Source organism: Aotus nancymaae, unplaced genomic scaffold (genome assembly GCF_030222135.1).
Source record: "Aotus nancymaae isolate 86718 unplaced genomic scaffold, 86718_ANA_hifiasm-v0.15.2.pri h1tg000006l, whole genome shotgun sequence".
Lineage (NCBI taxonomy): Eukaryota > Metazoa > Chordata > Mammalia > Primates > Aotidae > Aotus > Aotus nancymaae.
Window position 1 is genome coordinate 52,432,282 of NW_026988417.1, and position 19,829 is coordinate 52,452,110.

The 19,829-nt window shown below is 43.5% G+C and overlaps 2 protein-coding genes across 2 annotated transcripts in view; one reads left to right on the forward strand and one right to left on the reverse strand.

Annotated features, from left to right (window-relative positions):
• The window catches only part of IGFBP7 (insulin like growth factor binding protein 7), an 86,492-nt gene that overhangs the window by 19,392 nt on the left and 47,271 nt on the right, over positions 1–19,829 (reverse strand). The gene's annotated exons all lie outside the window — the stretch shown is intronic.
• Positions 15,920–16,586, forward strand: LOC105709245 (TM2 domain-containing protein 1-like). Its single transcript, XM_012441066.3, has 2 exons — positions 15,920–16,092; positions 16,130–16,586. The coding sequence occupies exons 1-2, from the start codon at positions 15,920–15,922 to the stop codon at positions 16,584–16,586; spliced, it is 630 nt and encodes a 209-aa protein (XP_012296489.2).

Sequence of the window (19,829 nt, forward strand, 5' to 3'; positions counted from 1 at the left end):
CTGAACCAAGAACCACAGAATCAAATGTTCTTCATGTTCCTTGGAAGGAGACAGAGCTCAGGCTGTATGAAGTGAGTATAGGGCAGCAGTAACTTCAGAACAACATAACATGATCAGCCAAACAGAAGTGAAAAGATAGCCACTGTCTTGAAAATGCAGCAGTGTACACATGGCCAAAAGCGTACACCTCACCAAAGTGGTCTTACAGCTCTCTTATTTATCAGCTGGCAGATTATTCATCATGATTTTCTTTAATCTTCCACTTGACTTTCTCTTGCCATAAGCAATGTTTCTTGGCTACTAACCACCACCAACCAATTAGTTTATGACCAGGAGATGCAAATTAATTTGAACATATATCACTTGAAGCAAATCCCACTGAGATGGATAGGTCTGCTGGAAGAAAAGGATTATCAATCATCCTTACACCAAAAAGAAAGGGTTTCTGCATCATGCTCGGTTATACTATTCACGCTATGGTTCTCACTGAGCATTTGTTTTATTTATTTATTTTTTTGAGATGGAGTTTCACTCTTTCACCCAGGCTGGAGTGCAGTGGCGTGATCTTGGCTCACTGCATCTTCTGCCCTGTGGGTTCAAGTGATTATCCTGCCTCAGCTTCCTGAGTAGCTGGGATTATAGGCACCCACCACCACACCTGGCTGATTTCTGTATTTTTAGTAGAGGTGGCGTTTTGCCATGTTGGTCAGGCTGGTCTCAAACTCCTGACCTCAGGTGATCCACATGCCTCAGCCTCCTAAAGTGCTAGGATTAAAGGCGTGAGCCACCACACCTGGGATTTTTAAAGTTTTATAGATAGAGTCTTGCTCTGTCACTCAGGCAGAAGGGCAATGGTTGCCAATTTGGAGTACTGCAGACTCCAAATTCTAGTCTCATGGATCCTTCTGCCTCAGCCTCCCAAAGAGCTAGGACTACAGGTAAGCAAAACCATGCCTGGCTAATTTTTTTTTTTTTTTTTTTTTTTTTTTGTAGAGACTGGGTCTTGCTTTGCTGCCCAGATTGGTCTCAAACCCTTGGCTTCAAGTGATCCTCCCTCCTCAGCCTCTCAAAGTGCTGGGATTACAGGCATGAGCCACTGTGCTTGGCCTCTTACTGAGTACATAGTAACATGGCTAAGACATTTGAGTATGGGGATTTCTCTGAGTTACGGTAGATTTGCAAACAACACTCATCTTGATTGTGGATGCCGAGTCTGAAAATAGTTCATATGGAGTATGTGCACTGACACCAAATAAGGGAAAAATCAGGGTTTAAGAAGGATCTCAGATACCACATATGGAGATAGAGAGTTCAGACAAATTGGCAAAAATCCCTAGATTGAGATGAGATCCTGATAACACGGACCAAACAAAAGTACAAAATGGTAAAAGAATAGTAGGAAGGCACTAGGGCCAAGAGGGGGAAGGGGATGAAACAAGTGGAAGCTTCCTGATACTAAACAAGGGGAAGCAGTAACTGTATGGCTAATTAAAGAGCAGAGCCACCTGCCAAGGCAAGTCATTTAGGGAACTTCCAGAGGCAGGATGATGTAGCAGCTGAACCCTGTTATGGGAATCTAGCACACAGTCTCAGGGGTATCGGCTGCAGACAGCAGGGAGGAGAAGAAAGTATGACACGTTAAGCAGCATAGGCCAGATTGAATCTCAGACCTTCAGTTTAAGGCAAATTCATCTGGTCATGGAAGCTACTGTTAGTCATTTCCACTTTAGTGTGAATGAAGAACCAATAGTTTATAACAATGGGACCCTGCCAAACACTGTCTGGGGCAAAAGGGTGTAAGAACTGCTTCCTCATCTCTAAATATAATCTATTGGGGTGGTGTTGGGGAGGTTTAGCGCATTTAGATTAAGAACAAAATGCCGGGAGGAAACAGACTGTAGTGAGTTTGGAGTATGGACTTGGAATCAGGAATTCTGCTCTGCCACTCCTGAGTTATGCCACACAGCACAAGTTATTTCACTTCCTCTGGTTGATTCATCTGTGAAATGGAATGGTAGCTTCCACGTCATTAGACCATCAAAAGGATCAAACAAGATACAGCAATTAGCACAGTACCTGGCATGGGGTAAACATTCAAGAAGTATGAGATGTTGCTTTTCATTTCAGAAACTGAACTTTCAACCAGGAAGGTGAAAGGCAGGGACCTGCCTCAGGAGAGGCAGGAAAATGCTGGCTGGCTTAGGAAGAGGATTTGTGTGTGGTGCAAGGCACAGCAGAAGGCAGACGAGCTGGGGCCTTACCCTCCAATGTGTCTCTGGAAGTGGGAGTACCATGATTCAAGTTGGCATTTCCTGAGATGATTTTGGAGGTCTCTGTAGCAGGACGGGACAAGGCAGAGATTAAGGCTCTAACTCAAGGTCATAAAAATGAGAAGAGAGAGAGAAGGGGAAGGCTTGGGAGATTTTTCAGGAAGAACTAACACTACCCAGTAACTGACCGGCTGTGGGGAAGGGGGACATGCCTCAAAGGTTACAGCAGGCGGCTGCAGCATGAACAGAAGCCAGGGCATTGGTCTGAGGAAGGTGCTGGTTTGAAGAAGGAGAAAGGGAGGATTTGGGGTTAAATTTGCTGGATTTCAGGTATCATTTGGGACATGAGGAGGCACTGAACCCCAGTGGGGAGACCAGAAGTACCAGGGCAAGCACTGTCTAGCTGACGTTTTAGCTCTGAGAAGGCCATGTGGGTTCCTCTGGGTGGAAGGAAGACAGATTTGGCACTCCCTCTCACTAGTTTCTCCAGGAGGAGTTCCATCAGCTCGCTGCTGCCCACCTGGCCTGTCCCCACCCCACCCCCGGTAAGGCAGAGAAGTAGATAGCAAGGCCTTGCTTAGCTTCCAGGCACGCATGTGAGGGCCAGTCCACACAAGAGCAGACCATCCACAACAATGAGGCCCTGGTGACCGCATGCCCAGATCTTGAGTTGAGTTTCCAGGCTGATTGCTAGTTACCTCTGGATTAATAAGACACCCAATTTTGGCTCCAATCTTTGATGCTGAGAATCTCCTTCGGGAGCATGAAGTATATTTTTCTCAAGTGGACATAGGACTCAGATGTCTCCCTACGATGACTGTCAATCTTGTGATATCTCACAATTATCACTATAAGTTTCAACTGACCATGGAACATACAGAGAAAGTTGCTTCTTGCAATGTGTTGCTTGTAAACAAATCTCTTATTTGACGATATTTTCTTTTTTTTTTTAAATGAAGTCTAGTTCTGTTGCCCAGGCTGAAGTGCAGTGGGGTGATCTTGGCTCACAGGAGCCTCCGCCTCCCAGGTTCAAGCAAGTCTCCTGCCTCAGCCTCCTGAGTGGCTGAGATTACAGGCACATGTCACCACACCCAGCTAATTTTTGTATTTTTAGCAGAGATGGGGGTTTCACCATGTTGGCCAGGCTGGTCTTGAACTCCTGACCTCAGGTGATCTGCCCGCCTTGGCCTCCCAAAGTGGTGGGATTACGGCGTGAGCCACTGTACCCAGCCCTTGGTGATGTTTTCTCATTCTTGTCTTCTTCCTTGTATGGGTCTAGCATTAAAAAAAAGTGGGATACCAACAAAGGGTCCGACTTCAGGGTGTGGTTTTCACCCACAGTGGTTCTGGTACACGTGGTCTGGTGTCATTCTTGAAGGGACCCTGTTACTGCCATAAAGTAAATCCATGAAGGACAGGAAACCATGTCAGGTGTGCAAGGGGTGAGCTCACTCTGTAACCATGTGATGGATGAGGTAACACGGGCTGTGTCAACAACATTGCCAAGGGATGAGCTAACCTATTCAGCAGGGCTCCCTAGGGAGCTGGAATACCTACACTATCATCCTCAGCAGACAGACTGAAGTCCACACAAGCTGAAGCAGCAGGCTAAGTTTTTAATTGGTTCGGGCACATGGGAGAACTGACTTTATAGAGAGTGCCTTCCTGAGAGGAAACTCCCTAGTGATGTTAACATAGCCTTGGAAACATATTTTTCCACATCTCATGGGCCAGTCCTGTCTGGACTATGACTCACCTTAAATCCAAGGTACTAAATGTTTTTGCTAGCACTTTCCTATTCTGCAAGCACTGAGTTGGGTGGGAAGTTTCCATAGGAAACTTATTGCTAATGATGTGGATGGTCACACCTGATTCTGGGATTCCTAGAAGCCTAGCTAGTGAGTTTCCCTAGGACACTTCTCCCCAGCTTTTTTTTTGTTTGTTTGTTTGAGATGGAGTCTAGTTCTGTCACCCAGGCTGGAGTGCAATGGTGCAATCTCGGCTTACTGCAACCTCTCCCTCCTGGGTTTAAGCGATTCTCCTGCCTCAGCCTCCTGAGTAGCTGGGATTACAGATATGTGCCACTACACCCAGCTGATTTTTGTATGTTTAGTAGAAAAGGAGTTTCACCATGTTGGTCAGGCTGGTTTTGAACTCCTGACCTTGTGATCCGCCTGCCTCAGCCTCTCAAAGTGCTGGGATTACAGGCAAGAGCCACTGCACCTGGCCTCTCTTCTTTTTTTGAGATGGGGTCTTGCTACATTGCCCAGGCTGGTCTTGGACTCCTGGGCTCAAGCCATCCTTCTGCCTCAGCCTCCTGCGTGGCTGAGACTATAGGTGAGCAGCCACCAAGACTGGCTAGGACACTTCATTTTGGAGTCCCTGCCCACTCCCAGTCCCCAGTATACTAACCCAGTGCCTGGTATCCTCAGACATCAGGAAGGGTATCTTGAACTGACCTACCTGTAAGGGGAGGCTCACCCATCCTCAAAGCTTAGTCTCTATCCATAGGCCCTGTGCTGACTAACAAGAATTGCAGTCTGCTTAGAATAGATGTGCTTGGCTGGGCACTGTGGCTCAGGCTGTAATCCCAGCACTTTGGGAGGCCGAGGTGGGTGGATCATGAGGTCAGGAGATTGAGACAATCCTGGCTAACATGGTGAAACTCCATCTCTAGTAAAAATACAAAAAATTAGCCGGGTGTGGTGGCGTGCACTTGTAGTCCCAGCTACTTGGGAGGCTGAGGCAGGAGAATCACTTGAACTCGGGAGGCAGAGGTTGGAGTGAGCTGAGACAGCGCCAATGCATTCCAGCCTGGGAGCTAGAGTGAGACTCCATCTCAAAAAAAAAAAAAAAAAAAAAAAAAAAGAGAAAGATGTGCTTAAACCTTGCCCCTGGAGAAGAGGATATAAGAGATTCCCAAGTAATCAACTACTTCAGGGGAGTTGGACTTGCTAAACCTGCTCCTGTGAGCATTTTGGGAAGCTAAAGGCTGAGGCCTGAACTCCCTGGGAGGATGCTACAATGGAGCCAATTCTGCTGTTCCCGGTACACTCTGACAACCAAGGAGGACCAGGAAGCTTAACACCTTGGGTCTTTAGTAGAAGACTAAAGTTCTTTAGCTCCCTGAGAACCAAACAAGTGTTTAGCATCACGCTGCTCAAGGAAGAGCTTTACACTTTACAAGTCCCAGCAAATCCTTCAGGCCAGGCTGACAGCACTGGACAGTGCCTGTGGGATCTGACAGTGCAGTATAGGGTGACCCTCCTAGACCAGGAGCTACCAAACAGAGATATGTTCAGTCTCCAGAAGGCTACACAGGTTGGAAAAGATGTCATAGTGAGGCATCTGCAGAAATAGGCAGCAGACACGCAGAGCCGATAGGAAAAGCCTCTGCCACCAGGTACTCGTCTCTAGGAAGGATTCTGTCCTGCAGGAGCTTATCCAGTGGTTGCCAATCCTGGCTGCACACTGGACTCATCTGGGGATGTCTAAAAAATAGCTATTCCTGGGCTGCATGCCCAGAGTTTCTGATTGGTCTGGGCGTGGGGTCTGGCACAGGTATCTTAGAAAAAATTTCCAGTCGGATGCGATGGCTCATGCCTGTAATCTCAGCACTTTGGGAGGCCGAGGCTGGTGGATCATGAGGTTAGAAGATTGGGACCATCCTGGTCAACATGGTGAAACCCTGTCTCTACTAAAAATACAAAAATTAGCTGGGTGTGGTGGTACATGCCTATAGTCCCAGCTACTCGGAAGGCTGCGGTAGGGAGAATTACTTGAACCAGGGAAGTGGAGGTTGCAGTGAACCGAGATCACGCCACTGCATTCCAGTCTGGCGACAGAGCAAGACTCTGTCTCAAAACAAACAAACGAACAAACAAACTCCCTAGGTAGAAGCACTCAGTTAAAACATGGTTTTAGAGCAGGAGGTACTCAGATGATTAGGAAGACAGGAAGGTGGAAAGTTAGAGAGGAAGAGAGGGGGCCAGATGAGAAGAAATTATGTTCCTAGGTCTCTTTGGGGAGTGAGAGACCAAGTCCTACTTGGGAGGTACCAGTATTCGCGGAGAATTGAGAAAATCCAGTAGGCTGGTTCTGGGTGAAGGGTACAGACAGCTAGTAACACCAGCCCCGCTACCACTTGATTCATGTGGGGGTGGACAGCGGGCAATGCCTAACTTCCCTTCCTTTGACAGGGACATCAATTCTCCTTCTGGACTGCTTTCCACTTTCATAAAATAGAGCAGCTGCCTCCCACCTGCACCCTTTCCCTCTTGTGCCCTCCTCATTCCTACCCTTGACTGTGCTGTACAGAGATGGAGCTCTGTGTCCAGAGTGCATGGGTCTTATTTAAAATCCCACCAACTTGGGAGCAGGTCTCTGCTCATTTCTGGTCCAACTGTCTCTTTGTTAAGACATTCGATTTGGCTTTAAGAGGGCAAGGAGGAGGATGAATAAAGATCTTTGTGTGTGAATGGCCCCCTTCAGGCTTCCGTGGAGCAGAGGGCAGGACGTGCTGGCTGCTTGGCGGGCATCTGGCGTTTGTATTTGGGTAGGTTTTTACCCTCCAGGCTGCTGCCATCATCACAGCCCAGCCGCTGCGACTCCCTGGCAGACAACCCCAGATGCTAGCCAGCCGCGCATAACTGAGCTCCTGCTCTTTCTCAGTGTTTTCCTCTTCTCCAGCTTGGCCCCTCTGGTTGTTTTCTGAGCCCTTTTGTGATGTCCAGAGACTGAAAAGCTCTCCGTTATCTACCCCATCCTCTGCTTCTGCACTCTTGGCTGAGTGTTCTCAGATTTTCTACCTGCTTCCTAGTAGGATTTTGTGTTTCTTCTCCCATTTTTGGTGCTGTCTCTAAGGCTGAACCTGGAACAGAATACTCTTAATTCCCGTGTGGACTAGTTCTTCTCATGTGTCTTGGTCACTTAGGAGATATATTACTGTGTGTTCGAGTACAGCTACAAGACAAATTTTCTGAGAGCTGAGAGGAATTGAGAAGGTGCTAGATGTGGGTGTAATAAACAGTCTGGGCCAGGAAGAGCCAGACTGTTCAGTGAGACTCAGAAGTGCCAAATATCACTGCTCTGAAATCAGGGAAATGGGTATGTGTCTCTGATCACAGGACAGAAGCACCTGGCTGGTGAGAACTGGAAGGCTTTGCAGAAGGACTTTACCATTTAGCAAGGCAAGTCACACTTGCTCTTAGTGGGCTGGGAGACAGTGGAGCCCATTGGGCTGGGTGTGAGTTGTTGGAGATGGGAACAAGGTGAAGCAAAGCTATGCCAGTGCATGTGGGATGTGTTACCCACAGGAGGAGATCGCAGGGGCATGGAAATACTCTTTTCTGCTCTTATTGGCATTTTCCAAATCAGAAATATCTGCACTGGCACTTTGGCTAATCTTAGTGATTATTTTTCTTGAGTTAATGGTGCTTTTTTTTTTGGAGTTTTGTTTTTTATTTTACTTAAATTATTAGTTCCCTCAGCAGTGCAGGGAGACACAGAAAGGGGTTTTCATCGTTTCTATAGATTTTTTTTTTCTTTTTTTGAGACAGGCTCTCACTCTGTTACCCAGGATGGAGTGCAGCGGTACGCTCATGGCTCACTGCAGCCTTTCCTCTAGGGTTCGAGAGATCCTCCCAACTCAGCCTCCCAAGTAGCTGGAACTACAGGCACATACCACCATGCCTGTCTAAGTTTTAAAACTTTTTTGCAGAGACAGGGTCTCCCTGTGTTGCCCAGGCTGGTCTTGAACTCCTGGACTCAAGTGATCCCCCTGCCTTAGCCTCCCAAAGTGCTGGGATTACATGTGTGAGCCACTGCACCCATCCATAGATTGTTTTTTTGTTTTTGTTTTTTGTTTTCTTTGAGACAGAATTTTGTTCTTGTTGCCCAGGCTGGAGTACAGTGGTGCGATTTTGGCTCAATGCAACCTCTGCCTCCCGGGTTCAAGCAATTCTCCTGTCTCGGCCTCTTGAGTAGCTGGGATTACAGGCATGGGCCATCACACCCGGCTAATTTTGTATTTTTAGTAGAGATGGGGTTTCTCCATGTTGGTAAGGCTGGTCTTGAACTCTCAACCTCAGGTGATCCACCCACCTCGGCCTCCCAAAGTGCTGGAATTATAGGTGTGAGCCACCGTGCCTGGCCGATGGGTTGGGTTTTAAAGGTGGGGATATTATGCCTTTACAAGGACTGGGAGAAACTACATGCAAAGTATCCTAAGGGTGAGGTGAACCTGGGGCTTGTAGAACTTCCAAAGGCATTCCTTCTAGAGCAACCATCAGTACTGGCCTTGGAGATTTTATTTTTTTGTTTCCATAAATGAAAATAATTTCCTCATAAAACAAGGGATTTCAGATTTGGCGCCGCTTCAGAGTAACTATACATAAAAGTAGGAAACTCATTATTTATAGGTACAAGGAAGAAATTGTTCTCAATACTCCTGAAATTGGCCTTGGAGCTGCTGTTTATGCCTCCCTCATCCTTGCTTTTTGGGTATATTCTCAGGGAGTCCCTTTAACAAAATGTGTGACCTTTAGGAAGCTGGATGCTTCAAAGATGATGAATGGATCTCCGAACCTGGCTAAGGCAGCAGACTTCAAACACCAAGACAATGCTTTTTCACAAACACCGGCTGCTTGTCAACAAGGGGAAGAGGTAGAAGGTAATCCAGGTTTATCTAGTACATGGGAAGGGATTATGGTCTCTGAGCCAGTAAATCAGCTGAACTGACACGTGAAGACTAAAATAAAAAAAAAAGGTAAAAAAGTGAAAAGCTTTTTACTTTTTTTTAACTTTGAAAAAGCTCAAAGTAAACTCAGAGAAAATAAGAACAAGACTCTTGGGATATGTATGACTTTGACCTGTCTCCAAACTTCCACCCCATATTCCTGGGAGCTTGGCCTCTGTGAAGAACAGGGAGTCATAGTCTGTAGAACAGAGAAGAGAAGATTAATCTCATTCACAAAAAATTCCTGGGTAATTTTTTTTGAATCAGCGAGGAGCATTTTAACTTACAAAAACATAAGGAATAATAATTCCATAAATATTTCATAAGGTTAGTACTAGCTAGCTTTCCTCAATGGTATGTAATGTGCTGAGAAGATGATTAAAGAACAGATCTTTCTGGAACATACTGATCATCATATGTTAAACTGGGCTGAACAGAGGTTCAATTCATAATAATTAGGGAACATCAAAAAAATAATGTCAGAGGCATCACGTTACTTGACTTCAAACTATACTACTAGGACTACAGTAACCAAAACAGCATGGTACTGGGACAAAAACAAACATGTAGACCAATGGAACAGAATAGAGAGCCTGGAAATAAGGCTGCACACCTACAACCATCTGATCTTTGATGAAGATGACAAAAACAAGCAATGGGGGAAAGACTCCCTATTCATTAAATGGTACTAGGATAACTGGCTAGCCATCTGCAGAAGACTGAAGCTGGACCCCTTCCCTACACCATATGCAAAACTTAACTCAAGATGGATCAAAGACATAAATGTAAAACCTCAAACTATAAAAGCCCTGGAAGACAACCTAGGCAATACCATTCTGGACATAGGAACAGGTAAAGATTTCATGACAAAGACACCAAAAGCAATTGTAACAGAAGCAAAAATTGACAAATGGGATCTAATTAAACTTAAGAGCTTTTGCACAGCAAAAGAAACTATCAACAGAGTAAACAGACAACCTACAGAATGGGAGAAAATATTTGCAAACTATGCATCTGACAAAGGTCTAATATTCAGCATCTATAAATTTACAAGAAAAAAAAAACCCCATTAAAAAGTGGGCAAAGGACATGAACAGACACTTTTCTAAAGAAGACATACATGTGGCCAATAAGCATATGAAAAAAGCTTAACATCGCTGATCATTAGAGAAATACAGATCAAAACCACAATGAGATACCATCTTACATCAGTCAGAATTGCTATTATTAAATAGTCAAAAAAACAACAGATGCTGGCAAGGTTGCAGAGAAAAGGGAACACTTATACACTGTTGGTGGGAGTGTAAATTAGTTCGCCATTGTGGAAAGCAGTATGGTGATTCCTCAAAGAGCTAAAAACATAACTACCATTTGATACAGCAATCCCATTCCTGGGTATATACCCAGAGGGATATAAATCATTCTACCATAAAGAAAGACACATGCACAGGAATGTTCACTGCAGAACTATTCACCATAGCAAAGACACGGAATTAACCTAAATGCCCATCAATGACAGATTGAATAAAGAAAATGTGGTGCATATACACCATGGAATACTATGCAGCCTTAGAAAAGAATGAGATCATGTCTTTTGCAGGAACGCAGATGGAGCTGGAGGCCATTATCCTCAGCAAACTAGTGCAGGAGCAGAAAACCAAATATCACATGTTCTCACTCATAAGCAGGAGTTAAATGATGAGAACTCATGAACACAAAGAAGGGAACAACAGACACTGGGGTCTACTTGAGGGTGGAGGGTGGGAGGAGGAAGAGGAACAGAAAATATAACTATTAGGTACTAGGCTTAATACCTGGGTGATAAAATAATCTGTACAACAAACCCCCACGACACGAGTTTACCTATGTAACAAACCTGCACAAGTACCCCCAAACCTAAAATAAACTTTTTTAAAAAAAGTATATTTAAAACTAAAAAAGAAAAATATCATCTAATCATCATCAACTTTAATATGTATCCCTATAATGAGAGCACTAACTTCTATTACTGCTTAGCTGAATTCATTCCTTAAGGGGAAATTTCTATGGAAAATGGTATAAAAGGTGAGAAAGGTCTACAATCGTACTAACTAAATCACATTTCAGCACTGTATGGCATTAAGCAGGCGAAACATGGAATGAATTTGTTTCAGTCCATCATGAACTAAATGCTGTGCTGGGTCACATGAGGAACAGAGAGATGATAGGGTTGACTCCTGTCCCATAGGGAGTTACAATCAGGAAGTGCAGACAGACAAGTATACATGCAATTATAATACAGGTGAAGTGCAACCTGTCCTACAATAGAAATACAAATATAAAAAATAATCTCTTGGGCTGTATTCCCAGAGTTCCCAAACAAATAGGGTCTGGCTGCTTGTTCTCGAGTCCAATAACAAGATGCAGACAGACTGGGAAAGGAGGGAGTTTATTTCTGTAACCAGTTACAAGGAGAAGGTCCAAGAAACTCACCAGATCAACTCAAAGTTACAAGTTTTCCTTTAGCTTATATATACAATTCAAGCTCTATGCCTACTTGTGGGAGTGTTTCTTAATCTGATTTTAACTATGGGTCTACGGGTAGGAAAGTTTCTTAAGTGGGTGTTGGTACACCCACTTGCTCTGCACCAAGACTCTTGGTACAGAGTCTTGCTCTGTTGCCCAGGCTGGAACACAATGGCATGATCTTGGCTCACTGCAACCTCTGCCTCGTTCAAGTGATTCTCCTGTCTCAGCCTCCCGAGTAGGTAGGATTACAGGCACATGCCACCATGCCCAAGTAATCTTTTGTATTTTAAGTAGAGATGGGGTTTCACCATGTTGGCCAGGCTGGTCTTGAACTCCTGACTTCATTATCTACCCACCTCAGCCTCCCAAAGTGCTGAGATTACAGGCGTGAGCCACTGCGCCTGGCCACTGGTGCATGCTTTTATCACTCCATCAGGTTTGAGGTTGAGGAAGTCCAGGTAAGGTTCTAATGGGTTTGTTTTTGCATTCGAGCTTTCTTACTCAGGCACCAGTTTCCCCAGTTCATTATCCATTTTTTTTACTTCTGCTTTAATGTTTAACTTACACATTCATCATTACAGCAAAGTGCTTATGAAGATCCAGCCTGTTACACCAGCACTTTGAGATGCTGAGGTGGGAAGATCACTTGAGCCCAGGAGTTTGACACCAGCCTGGGAGCCTGGGCAATATCGTGAGATCCCATCTCTAAAAAATAAAATATAAATTATCCAGGCATGATGGTGTGCCCCTATAGTTCCAGCTAATCAAGAGGCTGAGGCAGGAGGACTACTTAAGCCTGGGAGGTCAAGGCTGCAGTGAGCTATGACTGCACCACTGTTCTCTAGCCTGAATGACAGGGAAAAAAAAAAAATCCTGTAGTCCCCACTACTCTAGAGGCTGAGATGGGAGGATTGCTTAAACCCAGGAGTTTGAGGCTGTAGTGCCTGTGATTGTGCCTGCAGCCTGGGGCAACATAGCGAGACCTCATCTCTTAAAAAAAAAAAAAATCTTACTGAGTAGGTCAGAACTAAATTCATGAAAGGGAAAATGAGATTTCAAAAGTTAAAAATGGTGAGTGGGGATAAGTAAGAAAATCTCAGGCAAGGGGATCAGTATGTTCAAGATGTGGGAATACTGTGTGTGCCAGGTGCTGTGGCTCACGCCTGTAATCCCAGCACTTTGGGAGGCAGAGGTGGGTGGATCACGAGGTCAGGAGTTCGAGACTGGCCAAGATGGTGAAATCTCATCTCTACTAAAAATACAAAAATTAGCTGGATGTGGTGGCGGGCACCTGTAATCCCAGCTTGGGAGGTTGAGTCAGGAGAACTCCTTGAACCCCAGAGGCGGGTCCATTTTGATTTGCAGTGAGCTGAGATTATGCCACTGCACTCTAGCCTGGGTGAAGGAGACAGGCATGATGGTGTGCCCTTGTAGTTCCAGACTCTGTCTCAAAAAAAAAAAGAAAGAAAGAAAGAAAACTGTGTGTCATTTGCAGGAAAAATAAAAATACAATAGCTCACCCTTATCCCTGCAGGGGATGCTTTCTAAAACCCGCAGTGGATGCCTGAAACTGTGGATAGTACTAAATTTATACAGTATATATTAATACTATGCATATATATACAGTATATATTAATACTATGTGTATATATACAGTATATATTGATACTATATATATGTGTGTATACACACACACACCCCCCTCTGATAAAATCTATTTTGTAAATTAGGCACAGTAAGAGATTAACAACAGTAACTAATAATAAAATAGAACAACTCTAACAATACACTAACTTTATTATTCTTGCACTTTGGGGCCATTAAGTAAAATAAGGGTTTCTCGGAACATGGGCAGTATGATACCATGACAGTCAATCTGATAACTGAGACATCTACTGACGGACTAATGAGTGGGTGGCGTCGACATCTTGGACATCCTACACAAAGGGGTAATTCACATCCTGGCCTGGACAGAGCTGGATGGGGTGAGATTTCATCACACTCCTCAGGACTGTGTGAAATTTAAAAGCAGAAATTGTTTCTTTTTGGAATTTCCCATGTAATATTTTCATTCCAAGGTTGACTATAAATAACTGAAACTGTGGAAAGCAAAACCATGGATGAAGGCAGACTGCTGTACTTTACATTAATAATGGGCTTTATACCTCACAGAGAAGTTTTTATTTTTACTTTTTTAAAAATAATGAGACAGGGTCTTGCTATGTGGCCAGGCTGGTCTCAAACTCCTGGGCTCAAGTGATCCTCCTGCCTCAGCCTCCCAACGTGCTGAAATTATAGGTGTGAGCCACAGTGCCTGGCCTCACAGCAAGTTTTTGTATCCATGACTTCATTTTGATTTTCCTAGCAATCTTGTGAGAGAAGCCAGTCATTTTACAGATAAAGAAATTGAGATTAAGTGAGGCTAAGTGTCTTGTGTGAGGTCACACGGACTGGAAATGGGGTCGGTAGGTCACGAATTTAGGTTTTCTGAGTCTAAACCCAGAGCCTCCCTCATGCATTCACGGTGCCTCTCTACATAATCTGTACGGCTGGGGTGTTCCGTCTCATTTTGCTTTGTTGGAGAGTGAGGTGTTTGGGGAGAAGAAAACAGAATCTTAAGAACTGTAGCCTAGACTGGATTACAGAGGTTTCCAATGTCAAGCCAAGGCAATTAGTTATGTCTACAAATTACCAAAATAGAAAAACAAGAGAGTAAAAGCATGAATATATTTTGGAGAAAAGGCCACATATTGCTAGAATCATAAACGAAGGTCATGGCTTACTATTTGCACCCAGTCTGAAATGTTTGAGGTATTATCTGAGTGGTATAAGTAGCTTAGACTTGCAATCCCACATAGGTGAGAATCATCCTCCATCTCCTGAATGCTGGGTGGATGATAACACCATTGTGGCCAAATGGCTAAAGTCCTACCCACATCTTAGAATAAAGTGATCTGAGAACTCCAGCCCTTTTTATTGGATTTTAATGTTTTCAATTAGTGTTTAATGTGAAAATCAGTATTTGAAAATATGCTTCATGTTTTGTCTTACAAATTACTAAAAAAATGCCATATGCCATAGAATTACCTTGGATGGCAGGAATCCTAGGAAAACTTTGAAAGTCAATGTTAACACTTGGTAAATACTCCTGGGAAAAATATTTTCTCTCTGGGATTTGAAACGTTTTAGATTTACATTTTCCTCTTGAGAAAAACTTTCTAACTACCAGGAAGAAGGTAATGGTCCTGAATGAATACATTTACTAAACTGTAAAACCCAGAACAGATAAGATCTGGTTCTGAGTAGCTTTTCCCAGCCTCATTTCTTGCCTCTTCCCTCCTGAACCCTGAGCTCCAGCCGTAATAAACTTCCTGTGACTCCTCAAGCATGTCTTGCTCTCCCTAGCCCCTAGCCTTTGCACATGCCATTCCTTCTCCTAGAATATTTCTCCCATTTCCCACCCCGCCCTACCTTTGCTTGGTTAACTCCTAGATATCCTTTATGTCTCAGATTAGTTTCCTTTTTGTTTGATAAACCTCCCTTAACCCTTCCTCACCCCTCTTCACTCCTGAATCCAGTCCCTCCAACTTAGAATGGGGTCCTGGTTCTTACAGGGCTCTCTCTTATCATAGCATTTTCACAATGCATTGAAATTGTCTGCATATCATGGGCTCAGTGCTGCTAAGGACGCGTCAATTTATTCTCTCTAGTTCTTTTCTGTGATCCAATGCCTGGCGCTGGTAATCGGCACCAAGCAGGTAATCAAAAACTGCTGAGTAGTTGAGTGAACCAATGTTACTACCAAAATACACACCACTTAGCATTTTCCTATGAAGGTTTAAATAGCAAAGAGTTTAGGAACCATTCCAAGAAACTGGCTTTTGTTGTTGTTATCATTGAAAAGATTTTCAGAGAACTCTGGACTATGCTAGACATAGCTAGCTATGACTACTTTTATTCCAGTTTGTACAGGGGCATAGTTTAGCATTTGGAAAAAATTAAAGTGCAGAGATTTTGATTAACTGTGACCTATTTAAAAATTGGTCCTCAGCCGTTTGTAGGTACAAACAGGTCAATGTTTGGGTATGCCCTTTTTATTTTCCTGACTCAGCCACTCAACTAGAGCAATAAAATGACCAGAGTTGCTGATTCGCAATTTTACCCTAATACTAACATAGATCATAAGTTAAATATCTATAAAACAGAAGCAATTTCACTTAAAAACAGATAAAACCCAGGAGATAAAAGACAAAGATTAACACTGTAGCAAAATATTCCTTTATTAGTCAACTTATAAAATTCAAAAATTGGAGGTTAAGCGGTCAGATTTTTTAGTGGGAGAAACCAGAGTGACGTTTAGAACAAATTTTAAAACTGCAGGCCAGCCGAAGTGCCGGTTTTCAAGATGGCGGCTGCCTGGCGCTCCAGTCTGCCTGCTCCGGTGGTCGTGACTGTCAGGCTCCTCGGTGTCCTATGGTTAGTCTCAGTCACCACAGGACCCTGGGGGGCTGTTGCCACCTCTGCCGGGGGCGTGGAGTCGCTTAAGTGTGAGGACCTCAAAGTGGGACATCCTCTGTGGGGAACACCCCCCTTGGAGGCCAGGTAGAGTTGGGGTTGCAGATCCAAAAATAAATGACGCTACGCAAGAATCAGTTAACTGTACAAACCACACAGCTCATGTTTCATGTTTTCCAGCACCCAACATAACTTGTAAGTATTCCAGTGGCAATGAAACACATTTTACTGGGAATGAAGTTGGTTTTTTCAAGCCCATGTCTTGCCGAAATGTAAATGGCTATTCATACAAAGTGGCAGTTGCATCGTCTCTTTTTCTTGGATGGTTGGGAGCAGATCGATTTTACCTTGGATACCGTGTCTTGGGTTTGTTAAAGTTTTGCACTGTAGGGTTTTGTGGAATTGGGAGCCTAATTGATTTCATTCTTATTTCAATGCAGATTGCTGGACCTCCAGATGGAAGTAGTTACATTATAGATTATTATGAGACCAGACTTACGAGACTGAGTATTACTAATGAAACACTTAGAAAACCACAATTATATCCATATTTTTAAAATGAAAGATCTGAGCCACCTTGATTTTAATAACTTCTAATATGCAGATTTAATGTATCCTCATATACAATCTTTAATGTAAAGATTTCCCTTTTTCCTTCATATACATTTTATGAGTTCTGTATAATTTTTTGTGGTTTTTGTCTTGATTTAGTTAAAAGTATATTATTCTGAGATTTATTTAATAGGACTTTGAGAGTTGTATAATAGTGTTTCTTGGGCTTCTGTCTCTATGAGAGATAGCTTATTACTCTGATACTCTTTAATCATTTAGAAAGGCAAGTTGTCACTTGTCATTTTTGTTTCTGAAAAATAAAAGTATAACTTATTCACAAAAAAACTAAACAAAACAAAAAAACCTGCAGGCCAGCATGATGGCTCACACCTGTAATTCCAGGACTTTGGGAGGCCAAGGCGGGCAAATCCCTTGAGCCCAGGAATTTGAGAGCAGCCTGGGCCACATGGTAAAATCCCATCTCTACTAAATAAATAAATAAATAAATAAATAAGCAAGCAAGCAAGCTATGCATGATGGCATATGCCTGTGGTCCCAGTTACTTGGTGGGCTAAGGTGGGAGGATCCCTTGAGTCCAGTGATCTTCCCACCTCAGAAGGTTGCAGTGAGCTGAGATTGCACCACTGTACTCCAGCCTGGGTGACTCAAAAACAAACAAACAGAACTGCAGAAGGGCAAGTCTGTGTTGACAAGCAATATTTTTGTATTGGGAAAATGGATTTAAAAGAAATGGTCAGCAAAGCATAAGCCTCAGTTATACAAAGATGTTAGGAACATTTGTATGGTTTTAAGAGAAAACACCAACTTAGATTTTATTTCCCAACATGAAGAAATTGCTGGTTCCACAATGCAGAGGGAAATCTCTACGTTACGTGCAGATCCTTTCTAATGAGTTGAGTGGCAAAAGAAAGGATAGAGATTCTCCTCTTGTGGTAAATAAATCCTTCTCTACTAATTTAGGAATATAATATTTTTATTAGGAATATAATATTTTTATATTAGTTTATATATATTTTGTATTTTATAATATATTATATATATTAATTATATATTCAATATATATAAAATTCCAATTTGCATGAATAAAATTATATAATTTATATATAAATACAATTTATATATATAAATTTATATATAATATATAAAAAATATATAATTTTATAATATATATAATTTTATAATATATTTTATATTAATTTTATATTTATATTATAAATATAATATTTTTATATTTATATTAGGAATATAATATTTTTATATTTCTAAACTATGGCATAGCCAATGAACTTGAGCCTTAGAAGCACCCTGAGATCCATCTTGATCAAATCTTTTATAGAAGAGGCTCCAGGGGTTAGATATTGGCCTAAGCTCATTCCTAGATGACGGCAGAAAAGGAACTAGAATCACACGAATTCAACTTCTTGTACTTTATTTATATTATTTATTTTTATTTTTTTGAGACAGAGTCTCGCTCTGTCACCAGGCTGGAGTTCAGTGGCGTGATCTCGGCTCACTGCAACCTCCGACTCCCTGGTTCAAGCTATTCTCCTGCCTCAGCCTCCCAAGTAGCTGGGATTACAGGCACACACCACCACGCCCAGCTAATTTTTGTATATTTTAGTAGAGACGAGGTTTCACCATGTTGGTCAGGATGGTCCCAATCTCCTGACCTCATGATCTGCACACCTCGGCCTCCCAAAGTGCTGGGATTATACGCTTGAGCCACTGTGCCCAGCCCCAATTTCTTGCACTTTATTAATAACACAGCAAAAAGATGATCTGTTCTCAATCAGGTGGCTGCCATGTAAACAGTGCGAAGCTGAGAGACTAGGAAGGCGCTGAGAAAAGCCATTTAGCATCCACAGCTCCACTGCCTAGGCAGATGGTCAGCAGACAGTTTAGTAGTGAGAGTATTTCCAATTTGCATGAATAAAACATGGACAAATAAGATAAGGCTGGCTCCAGGAAAGTAATTCCCACAGTTCCCCTGAGCCTTGGATTTGGAAACTGTAGCCCATCCTTGAATTAGGGAACATCACAAACAGTTCTGGGGAGAACTCCCCATGTGGCCTCAGCCCACGTATGGAGGTGGGTCAAGGTCCCAGGTGTCGGCTTGCCCACAAGCTAAGGCTGAGACAGAAAAAGAAAAAAGTCCTCCCTAAACACACACATAAGCAAAACCCAACTTCCTGTGTTCTCTGCCAAGGGAGCTGGAGCAAAAGAGACGAGCTTGGGACTCTGATTCATCCATCAAGACAGATAAACTCAGTCCATGGAGGTTAGGAGGGCAATTTATGAAGCAAACAAAAGTTGAGTTTTGGAAAGGGGCTGTGGAGAAAATAAAGATGACGTCCTGGGAATTTAAGTCCATGATGAGAAGAGGCGGCTCACTCTTGAAGCGTGGAGTACTGAAAATGCCAACAAGCAAACTCCCTCAAAAGGCAGCTTCAGAGGCTCTCCCACCAAGGTGTCAGCCCTCCTCCCAATCCACAAAAATATGCAGTTTGGGTTCCGAGCTAGTGTCCTGCTGAGCTGAAGGAGCATCTCCAGTGGAGAAGAGGGCCTGGTGGCACCATTCCATTTCAGCAGCAGCAAACGAAGCTCTGATTGGTATAAGGTACTTCCTCCAGCAGTGCCAAGCTCCAGGGCTGGCCTGGGGCATCCACCCTTGCTCCCTGGTCAAAGCCACCGTCTTTACCTGCATCACTTCTCTGCTGGTCTCCTGGCTTCATCCTCAGTAAATCTCTGATACATCTTTGAGCCACTGACTCCGTTCCTGTGACCTCTCTCCGCTCCACGGGCCTGGCTCCCAGAGGATGCTCAGGGTTGCCTGGCCAGGTGTTCCTTTGCTCTCTCCCCCATCTCCAGCTCTGGCACTGACCATAGCTGTGACTTTGTGCTCACACTCCATGCACTCACGCTTTCTTTGTCCCTGAGCATCACTAGAATATCTGGCTAAGGTCCTGTCCACCCTTCTGGTGGCATGGGTCTTCCATCCCTTTATCAAATCCCCCCTTTTTAGGTGGAGCTAATTCTGCTCCCTGTGAGTGTGGGCTGTACTTAGTGACTTACTCTGGTGACACACTTGAATAGAATATAGTGGGAGGACAGTGCATAACTGCAGCTTTTTTCTTGCTTTTAGTGGGATCAGTTGCTCGGGGAGAAGCCAGTTGCCATGCTGTTAGGATGCTCAAAGAGCACAAAGGAGAGGTCCATGTTATGAGGAG

Excerpts from the sequence above, each read along its gene's own strand:
- LOC105709245 (XM_012441066.3), top strand. The coding sequence starts at position 15,920 with ATGGCGGCTGCCTGGCGCTCCAGTCTGCCTGCTCCGGTGGTCGTGACT. Across the intron at positions 16,093-16,129 it reads AAAGTGGGACATCCTCTGTG|TGCAGATCCAAAAATAAATG; the intron begins GGGAACACCCCC and ends TAGAGTTGGGGT.